We start from the raw sequence: 11525 nt of genomic DNA on the forward strand, positions 1-11525 counted from the left end.
GTATTTTAGCATGCTAACCTTTTTGCTAACTTTAGACAGCCATACATCTTACAGTCATACAACTTGGTATGTGACACATGCTAACATTAGCTTGCTAGCATGCTAAAATTAGCATGCTAACTTTTTGAGCTAGTTTTGCAACCGTTTACTCCAGAGTCATGTAACTTGGTACGTGACACTTGTAAACTGTTAGCATGCAAACGATAGCATGCTAGCAAGCTAACTTAAGCTTGCCAACATTTCATCTAATTTTACACTTTTTTTCTACTTCCGCAGCCATACACCTTTGAGTCATATAACTTGGTATATGAAACATGTTGACCGTTATCATGCTATCGTTAGCACACATGCTAAGCGTTAGCATTTTAAAGTGCGCATGCTAACAGTTTAGGCTAGCTCTGTAGCTCATTTTGTACAGTTACACCTAAAACTCACGGATTCGGACACTCGGCTCCATCTTGAAAGCATGGCGACTTCCGGCGATGCCCGGCCAGAGGCCCATCAAATTTTCCGCAGGAATTTTCCAGTTATTATTAATTTAAAAATTCAAAATACTGGTATCATGTGTGTATATATTCTATCTGCTGACGGAGTTGGTCTGTCAAAATGCCAAATATGGTTGCCAACAATCAGTCGATCTCTAGTACATATTGTTTAGGTAAGGGTTAAAAAAAATGCAGAGCCTAACAATAATAACTTGTTCTAATGAATAAGCATATACGTTCAATAAAACAAGTGCAGGGGGAAAAAAAGCCAGCAGGATGAACATGGCCTCCTCCCAGGTGGGATGCAGGTGAAGACCTCACTGGCTGGCACCTGTAACCTTTGACCTTTGACCTGATGAATGGACAAGCAGTAAAAGCAGACACCTTGGATGGGTGTCTTACCTTCCTGCTTACCTTCCGGCTGTAACGCATGTAAGGCATCAGCGGTTTGTCTGGAGGTTTGGGAGGCTTTGGGACTGTGATGCCCGACAGGTTCTGTGGGGGGGAGGACACAAGGTGTGAATGTGCGTACATTACACTGTAGAGAAACTGGTTTTCAAAGTAAAAGTACATTTGTATCGCTTCACTGATGCGGCAAAATATGCTAATTCAGTAACTCATCATGCTTTCACTGTGAAAGGGAAAGGTTTTATTTCCTGTCCTGTCCCAAACAAGTGACATCACAGTCATGATAACACTAATTTATGTTGTGTGTGCCTTACTTCTCATCATGCTTTTACTGTGAAAGGTATTCTTTCCTGTCTTGTACCAAACAAGTGACATCACAGTCATGGTTACACATATTTGTGTTGTGTGTGCCTTGTGCATCATGTTTTACTGTGAAAGGGAACATACCAACATACGTATGTTGTGTTAGGCCACACCCCCTTGTTCTGTGTAGCAGGTGTGGAGGAGCAATGGCATACAGGTAAAAGCCAGTAAATTAGAATATTTTGAAAAACGTGATTTATTTCAGTAATTGCATTCAAAAGGTGTAACTTGTACATTATATTTATTCATTGCACACAGACTGATGCATTCAAATGTTTATTTCATTTAATTTTGATGATTTGAAGTGGCAACAAATGAAAATCCAAAATTCCGTGTGTCACAAAATTAGAATATTACTTAAGGCTAATACAAAAAAGGGATTTTTAGAAATGTTGGCCAACTGAAAAGTATGAAAATGAAAAATATGAGCATTTACAATACTCAATACTTGGTTGGAGCTCCTTTTGCCTCAATTACTGCGTTAATGCGGCGTGGCATGGAGTCGATGAGTTTCTGGCACTGCTCAGGTGTTATGAGAGCCCAGGTTGCTCTGATAGTGGCCTTCAACTCTTCTGCGTTTTTGGGTCTGGCATTCTGCATCTTCCTTTTCACAATACCCCACAGATTTTCTATGGGGCTAAGGTCAGGGGAGTTGGCGGGCCAATTTAGAACAGAAATACCATGGTCCGTAAACCAGGCACGGGTAGATTTTGCGCTGTGTGCAGGCGCCAAGTCCTGTTGGAACTTGAAATCTCCATCTCCATAGAGCAGGTCAGCAGCAGGAAGCATGAAGTGCTCTAAAACTTGCTGGTAGACGGCTGCGTTGACCCTGGATCTCAGGAAACAGAGTGGACCGACACCAGCAGATGACATGGCACCCCAAACCATCACTGATGGTGGAAACTTTACACTAGACTTCAGGCAACGTGGATCCTGTGCCTCTCCTGTCTTCCTCCAGACTCTGGGACCTCGATTTCCAAAGGAAATGCAAAATTTGCATGGTTGGGTGATGGTTTGGGGTGCCATGTCATCTGCTGGTGTCGGTCTACTCTGTTTCCTGAGATCCAGGGTCAACGCAGCCGTCTACCAGCAAGTTTTAGAGCACTTCATGCTTCCTGCTGCTGACCTGCTCTATGGAGATGGAGATTTCAAGTTCCAACAGGACTTGGCGCCTGCACACAGCGCAAAATCTACCCGTGCCTGGTTTACGGACCATGGTATTTCTGTTCTAAATTGGCCCGCCAACTCCCCTGACCTTAGCCCCATAGAAAATCTGTGGGGTATTGTGAAAAGGAAGATGCAGAATGCCAGACCCAAAAACGCAGAAGAGTTGAAGGCCACTATCAGAGCAACCTGGGCTCTCATAACACCTGAGCAGTGCCAGAAACTCATCGACTCCATGCCACGCCGCATTAACGCAGTAATTGAGGCAAAAGGAGCTCCAACCAAGTATTGAGTATTGTACATGCTCATATTTTTCATTTTCATACTTTTCAGTTGGCCAACATTTCTAAAAATCCCTTTTTTGTATTAGCCCTAAGTAATATTCTAATTTTGTGACACACGGAATTTTGGATTTTCATTTGTTGCCACTTCAAATCATCAAAATTAAATGAAATAAACATTTGAATGCATCAGTCTGTGTGCAATGAATAAATATAATGTACAAGTTACACCTTTTGAATGCAATTACTGAAATAAATCAAGTTTTTCAAAATATTCTAATTTACTGGCTTTTACCTGTACATGACCAAGCAGCCAGTGAATGGCACTACTAACTTTGGTCACCTAACGATTCGATTGGATTCCTGGGGGCGAGGATTCGACTCAGAATCGTTTCAAACCTGATTCAAACCGATTCTCACAATTTTATTAGTTGGTACAATAATTACAATAAAATGTTTTCAAAACAGTTTGCAGGGTAGGAAAGCTCCTATTTGGTAGCCAAAAAACATTTATAAAAATGATTGTTATAGAAAATAATGCATTTTCAATTGATTTAAAAAAAATATAAATCGATTTAGAACCAGAATGAATAAGAATCGTGATTCGGATGTGTTACTCTTGATTTTAGGAGAGGACAATGGCATATTTGCCCTTCAACCTCATATACATTTAATTGGTGTTCCTACTTGTACTCCATGTTATTTTCACATGTAAGCATGAACTAGACCAGTGATTTTCAACCAGTGTGCCACGGCACACTAGTCAGGTGTGCCATGGAAAATTATTTAATATCTCCTTGTAACCATTGTCAGGTGTCTGTCTGTGCTATAATAAAGTGTGGCAGATAATGTAATACTCTTCTATTTCAGGAGGTGGAAGCAGAGTGTGATAAATACCTGTAAAGACAATCGAGTTAGCTTTGCGCGACACGTGACAGTTTGGGATCGCAGCAAGAGGAGGCGAGCAAGTGACAGTGATGGAGACGTTTTTGAGAAGGGAATATGCAAATGCCGAACAGGGTCCTGGACAAAATTCTGACCCAGATGAAGGCCCTAGTGTGAGTGGTCGACAAAATAAAAAAGACAAGACGGTGAGCTCGAGGCAATACAGCGAAAGCTATCTTTCATTTGGATTTACTTTCACTGGGGATGCGACAGCACCGACTCCGCAGTGCTTGGTGTGTGGTGAGAAGCAATCTAATAGCGCCATGGTGCCAAGCAAGCTTAAACGCTATCTACAAACAAAACACCCTTCCGTTCAAAACAAGCCAATGGACTATTTTGTACGCTTACGTACAAACAATGAGAAACAGGCAACTTTTCTGAGAAAAACCACAAAGGTAAACGAGAGAGCCCTCAAAGCTAGCTACCTTGTTGCTGAACTCGTAGCTAAATCAAAAAAGTCCCACACTGTGGCAGAAACGTTAATACTGCGAGCTTGTAAAGCCACTGTAAATTAGATGCTCAGGCCCAAGTTTCACACTAGGCGAGTATAAATACATTTAGAAACTATATTATTAACTATATGTATTATATACTGTGTTAAAGTGTCATTTTGTGTCATTTTGGTTGGTGGTGTGCCGCAGGATATTGTAAATGTAAAAAGTGTGCCGCGGCTCAAGAAAGGTTGAAAATCACTGAACGAGACCATGGAGATATATTCAAGTTTATCAATATATCCCGCATACTTTTTGCCTCAAGGAGCTTCGGTAGCTTGTGCCCTCCTCCTTATTTCCTTAGCGGTGCACCTAGCAAAACATGACGCTAACGAGAGCGAGTCGTTTGTTCCAAAAAAAATGTCAGTGGTTTGGTTTTGCGGCAACAGGCGTGGAACAAATCGATGCGCGCTGCAAAGTTTGATGAAAAAAAAAGCAGCAGCGCAACAAACTTTTTCCAGCATGTGAAACTGAAGCCGAGTGCAGGGAATGCAAGTGTTGACCAGGTGAATAAGAACATAACAACAAACCAGCTGAAAATCAGCTCCATGTACACAAGGTATGTATGATGATACCTGTCAGTGAACCTGGTAGCTGCTGTCTTACTTGCTAGCATTAGCTTGTAGCTAGCATTAGCTATTTGCTAGTTTTTCCAAGCATGATTGTGAAGAGAGTGAGTGTGAAGGACAATGCTGAGAAGAAGAAACAAATGACATTCATTCAATTAAAGAAAGGAGGAAGAACAAAGTTGCGACCAACTAGTAATAGCACCAGCTGGTACTGACTAATATTTTTACCAGATTGTACTGACTTGTAGAAGCATCAACCTGACTTGTAGAAGCATCAACTGGTACTGACTAGTAGGGAGCACCAACTGGTTCTGACTATTAAAAGCACCAACTACTATTAACACCAGCTGGTTCTGACTAGTAGGAGCACCAACTACTATTAGCACCAGCTGGTACTGACTAGTAGGAGCACCAGCTGGTACTGACAAGTAGGAGCACCAGCTAGTACCGAATAGTAGGAGCACCAGCTAGTACCGAATAGTAGGAGCACCAACTACTATTACCACCAACTGGTTCTGACTAGTAGGAGCACCAACTGGTTCTGACTTGCAGGAGCACCAGCTGGTGCTGACTAGTAGGAGCAACAACTACTATTAAGACCAGCTGGTACTGACTAGTAGGAGCACCAACTAGTAGGAGCACCAGCTGGTACGGTCTAGTATTAGCACCAACTGGTTCGGACTAGTAGGAGCACCAACTAGTATTAGCACCTACTGGTTCTGACAAGTAAGAGCACCAACTACTATTAGCACCAGCTGGTACTGACTATTAGGAGCACCAGCTGGTACTGACTAGCAAGAGCACCAACTAGTAGGAGCACCAGCTGGTACTGACTAGTAAGACCACCAACTAGTATCAGCACCAGCTGGTACTGAATAGTAGGAGCACCAACTAGTATTAGCACCAGCTGGTACTGACGAGTATGAGCACCAACTAGTAGTAGCTAGGGCTGGGTGATATATGGAGTTGAGCTATATCGATATATTTTTAAACAATATATGAATTAGTTGTTGTGTTCTTTGATTCTGCACCAACTACTAAACCCCTCCCCTTCGTCCTTCCAAGACCTGCTTGCATGTATAAGAACCTCCATGATTGGTTACTATGATGAGTCACCATTGGTTGAGATTAGGGCAAAACATTAGGGACCGGCCAATCAGAGGCAAGAGAGGGCGGGTCATGGAAGCAGGAAGTGAAATCACAAGAAATGAGGAGGAGAGAGTGGTAGGAGAGAAGAGGGAATTACCGTATATATTAAAAAGTAGTGGAAGATGGCAGCGGATTCTCTTCCTTAAATGTTTCTTTTAGCCATGTAGACCAAGTCCAGGAAACCCACAATGTTGGCCACATTTGAACAAATGTATGACAAAACATTCATTTGACTTGTTTACCATGTAAGACCAAATCTAAACTGTTCTCCAGTTGCATATTTGGCAGGAGAAATGCTGCCAAATATTTATGTGAAGTGAAGAAGATGATAGTCACACAATGAAGTCAAGTCACTTACTTGCTGCTGAGCACAACTGTACATGTGTGACAGTCCATGACATCATACGTGTGTGTGTGACAGTCCATGACATCATACGTGTGTGTGACAGTCCATGACATCATACGTGTGTGTGTGTGTGACAGTCCATGACATCATACATGTGTGTGTGCCAGTCCATGACATCATACGTGTGTGTGTGCCAGTCCATGACATCATACGTGTGTGTGTGACAGTCCATGACATCATACGTGTGTGTGTGACAGTTCATGACATCATACGTGTGTGACAGTCCATGACATCATACATGTGTGTGTGCCAGTCCACGACATCATACGTGTGTGTGCCAGTCCATGACATCATACGTGTGTGTGCGACAGTCCATCACATCATACGTGTGTGACAGTCTATGACATCATACGTGTGTGACAATCCATGACATCATACGTGTGTGACAGTCCATTACATCATCCACTGGGAATTAAAAAGTGCCTGCCTGCAAATGTATTATTAATCTGAGTTTGATACATTTTGTATTATTTGCACAGTTATGTTATTTATCTACTTAAACAGTTTATTTTATGTGCTGTTAATACCCTCTTGACTAACTGGGTTAATAAAAGTACTGTTAATACCCATCTTGACTAACTGGGTTAATAAAAGTACTGTTAATACCCATATTGACCAACTGGTTAATAAAAGTACTGTTAATACCCATCTTGACTAACTGGTTAATAAAAGTACTGTTAATACCCATCTTGACTAACTGGGTTAATAAAAGTGTCAATACCCATCTTGACTAACTGGGTTAATAAAAGTACTATTAATACCCATCTTGACTAACTGGGTTAATAAAAGTACTATTAATACCCATCTTGACTAACTGGTTAATAAAAATACTGTTAATACCCATCTTGACTAACTGGGGTAATAAAAGTGTTAATACCCATGTCGACTAACTGGGTTAATAAAAGTGTTAATACCCATCTTTACCAACTGGGTTAATAAAAGTGTTTACAGTACAGTTGTCATTCACTTAAATTTTACTGAATATCGCTCACCGGAAAATATATGGAGGAATACCTTGAATATCCAGTTTAAGTACAAATATATCGAGGTATACTTTTCCGTCTATATCGCCCAGCCCTAGTAGTAGCAGCAACTAGTATTAGCAGAAGCTGTTACAGACTAGTAGGAGCACCAACTAGTATCAAAACCAACTGGTAATGACTAGTAGGAGCGCCAACTGGTACTGAATAGTAGGAGCACCAACTGGTACTGACTAGTAGGAGCACCAACTGGTACTGACTAGTAGGAGAACCAACTACTATTAATACCAGCTGGTACTGACTAGTAGGAGCACCAACTACTATTAACACCAGCTGGTACTGACTAGTATTAGCACCAGCTGGTACTGACTAGTATTAGCACCAGCTGGTACTGACTAGTATTAGCACCAACTAGTATTAGCACCAGCTGGTACTGATGAGTATGAGCACCAACTGGTACTGACTAGTATGAATACCAACTAGTGTCAGCACCAGCCGTCGCCGACTAGTGTCAGCACCAGCCGTCGTCGACTAGTGTCAGCACCAGCCGTCGTCGACTAGTGTCAGCACCAGCCGTCGTCGACTAGTGTCAGCACCAGCCGTCGTCGACTAGTGTCAGCACCAGCCGTCGTCGACTAGTGTCAGCACCAGCCGTCGTCGACTAGTGTTAGCACCAGCCGGTGAGCCTGGTGGAAATGTGCTGACCAGCTGATACCAACTAGTGTCAGCACCAGCTGATACCAACTAGTGTCAGCGCCAGCTAATACCAACAAGTGTCATCACCAGCTAATACCAACAAGTGTCAGCACCAGCTAATACCAACAAGTGTCAGCACCAGCCGGTGAGCCTGGTGGAAATGTGCTGACATGACTGGATTGAAACTAACAAATGTGGTTATGAAAAGAGGCAACAGTTGAATGTCAGAATGAAAGTGAAACAGTGAAGTCTAGTTTACCCTGCTGGAGCCTGCGGAGCTCCCTCCCAGTCGCAGGTTGTTGTAGGCCAAGTGGCTGTAAGGGTTGTAGCCCACAAAGCCTGGGGTGGAAGGCACTTGCTGATGGAGACAAATGACACAAAACACATGAAAAATGGCTCACATACTAGGGAGCAACACAACTGAAAAGGGCAAACACACACGCACGCACACACTACAAATATCAACCAATCAAAGTGTATTTCTATACAGTATGTCCTTTATCACCAGTGTTTCAAAAGACTTCACCAAGTCACAACTACATCCCTTCATCCAAACACATCATAGTACTACTATTGTGATCTAAATACACATAGTACTACTAATGTGATCTAAACACACATAGTACTTCTACTGTTATACAAACACACATCACATTACTACCATTCTTGTACTACTAAAGTGATCTAAATACACATCCTCGTACTACTAATGTGATCCAAACACACATCCTAGTACTAATAATGTGATCTAATCACACATCCTAGTACTAATAATGTGATCTAAACACACATCCTAGTACTAATAATGTGATCTAAACACACATCCTTGTACTACTAATGTGATCTAAACATACATCCCAGTATTATTAATGTGACCTAAACATACATCATAGTAGCACTAATGTGTTTAAAACCAGCAGTCCCCAACTACCGGTCCGGGGACCGGAAACCGGTCCGTGACACATTTGCTATCGGGCCGCAGAGAAACATTAGATAATTTATAAACGACTGCATTTTCTCCGACTTAACTTTCTCCAGTCCCACGAGACACTACAAAAAGCTTGTTTATAGATGTACAATAAAACTCCTCATAGGAATTTTCCATTGGTTATATTTTTTATAACTTTGTGACATGATACAATGTACATTAATGAACTTATAAAATATGAAAATATAACATTTTTGTTTCATCTGACCATAGAATTTTCCTCCAGAAGGTCTTATCTTTGTCCATGTGGTGTCAGATGAAACAAAAATGGAGCTGTTTGGCCACAATAGCCAGCAATATGTTTGGAGGAGAAAAGGTGACATCTTTAGTCCCAGGAACACCATGCCTACCGTCATGCATGGTGGTGGTAGTATTATGCTCTGGGCCTGTTTTGCTGCCAATGGAACTGGTGCTTTACAGAGAGTAAATGGGACAATGAAAAAGGAGGATGTGGGGGGGGGGGCCTACGGGCCTGCAGCGAGGCGGGGTGTGCCAGGACCGGCCTCGAAGTCAGCGACAGGTGCGTAGATGGCCCACCTGGGCCTTGTTATCTAATCCCGTCGCTCTGTATAAGCAGCAACCGGGAGGAGAGACGTGGTTGGAGCCGGAGGGAGAGCACGAGCCAGAGCGAGAGCGGAAGAAGACAACTGCTGAAAAGCAACCCAGAGACTTGATACGCAAAATAAAACTGTATTTTAAACCATGAAACAGGCTTGCCTGGAGATGCTTGGTGGTCAGGAGGACCCACTGGAAGGAAGCGTCCACAGAGGATTACCTCCAAATTCTTCAGGACAACCTAAAATCATCAGCCCGGAGGTTGGGTCTTGGGCGCAGTTGGGTGTTACAACAGGACAATGACCCCAAACACATGTTAAAAGTGGTATAGGAATGGCTAAATCAGGCTAGCATGAAGGTTTTAGAATGGCCTTCCAAAAGTCTTGACTTAAAGGGGAACATTATCACAATTTCAGAAGGGTTAAAACCACTAAAAATCAGTTCCCAGTGGCTTATTTTATTTTTCAAAGTTTTTTTTCAAAATTTTACCCATCACGCAATATCCCTGAAAAAAGCTTCAAAGTGCCTGATTTTAACCATCGTTATATACACCCGTCCATTTTCCTGTGACGTCACATAGTGATGCCAACACAAACAAACATGGCGCATAGAACAGCAAGCTATAGCGACATTAGCTCGGATTCAGACTCGGATTTCAGCGGCTTAAGCTATTCAACAGATTACGCATGTATTGAAACGGATAGTTGTAGTGTGGAGGCAGGTAGCGAAAACAAAATTGAAGAAGAAACTGAAGCTATTGAGCCATATCGGTTTGAACCGTATGCAAGCGAAACCGACAAAAACGACACGACAGCCAGCGACACGGGAGAAAGCGAGGACGAATTCGGCGATCGCCTTCTAACCAACGATTGGTATGTGTTTGTTTGGCATTAAAGGAAACTAACAACTATGAACTAGGTTTACGGCATATGAAATACATTTGGCAACAACATGCACTTTGAGAGTGCAGACAGCCCAATTTTCATCAATTAATATATTCTGTAGACATACCCTCATTCGCTCTCTTTTCCTGAAAGCTGATCTGTCCAGATTTGGAGTTGATGTCAGCAGGCCAGGGAAGCTAGGGTCGATATTCTTCTCTTGATCATCTTCGATGGCATAAGGGACGGTGTGAGCCAAGACATCCAGGGGGTTTAGCGCGCTCGTCTGCGGGAACAAACTGCCGGCATTGCTTGCCATGCTACCGAGGTCTTTTGTCCCTGAATTGCTCACACACTCCGGCAGATTCAATGGGGGTCTGGCGGCAGATTTCTTTGACTTTATCGTTGGAAATGCATCTGCTTTGAGTGTCGCAGGATATCCACACATTCTTGCCATCTCTGTCGTAGCATAGCTTTCGTCGGTAAAGTGTGCGGAACAAACGTCCAATTTCTTGCCACTTTCGCATCTTTGGGCCACTGGTGCAACTTGAATCCGTCCCTGTTCGTGTTGTTACACCCTCCGACAACACACCGACGAGGCATGATGTCTCCAAGGTACGGAAAACAGTTGAAAAAACGGAAAATAACAGAGCTGATTTGACTCGGTGTTTGTAATGTGTTTGAGAAAATAGGGGATTGCTTCCCGATGTGACATCACGTTGTGACATCATCGCTCCGAGAGCGAATAATAGAAAGGCGTTTAATTCGCCAAAATTCACCCATTTAGAGTTCGGAAATCGGTTAAAAAAATATATGGTCTTTTTTCTGCAACATGACGCTTACCGGTACATAGGTCTGGTGATAATGTTCCCCTTTAAACGTGTGGACAATGCTAAAGAAACAAGTCCATGTCAGAAAACCAACACATTTAGCTGAACTGCACCAATTTTTTCAAGAGGAGTTGTCAAAAATTCAAGCAGAAGCTTGTGGATGGCTACCAAAAGGGCCTTATTGTAGTGAAACTTGCCAAGGGACATGTAAGCAAATATTAACATTGCTGTATGTATACTTTTGACCCAGCAGATTTGCTCACATTTTCAATAGACCCATAATAAATTCATAAAAGAAGCAAACCTCATGAATGTTTTTTGTATGTGATCCAAT

General features: G+C 42.4%; 1 protein-coding gene across 3 annotated transcripts in view; it reads right to left on the reverse strand.

The window, feature by feature from the left end:
* smarce1 (SWI/SNF related BAF chromatin remodeling complex subunit E1) overlaps window positions 1-11525 on the reverse strand; it is a 51802-nt gene that overhangs the window by 21177 nt on the left and 19100 nt on the right. For 2 of the 3 annotated variants that reach the window (XM_061981678.2, XM_061981677.2), the window contains exons 4-5: window positions 8197-8295; window positions 888-980 (exon numbers count right to left, since the gene is read on the reverse strand). In XM_061981678.2, the coding sequence (XP_061837662.1) occupies window positions 888-980; window positions 8197-8295 (192 nt within the window). The remainder of the gene's footprint in view (window positions 1-887; window positions 981-8196; window positions 8296-11525) is intronic. The other variant, XM_061981679.2, reaches the window with a different exon arrangement.

This window comes from Nerophis lumbriciformis, linkage group LG24, assembly GCF_033978685.3.
Source record: "Nerophis lumbriciformis linkage group LG24, RoL_Nlum_v2.1, whole genome shotgun sequence".
NCBI classification, from domain to species: Eukaryota; Metazoa; Chordata; class Actinopteri; order Syngnathiformes; family Syngnathidae; genus Nerophis; species Nerophis lumbriciformis.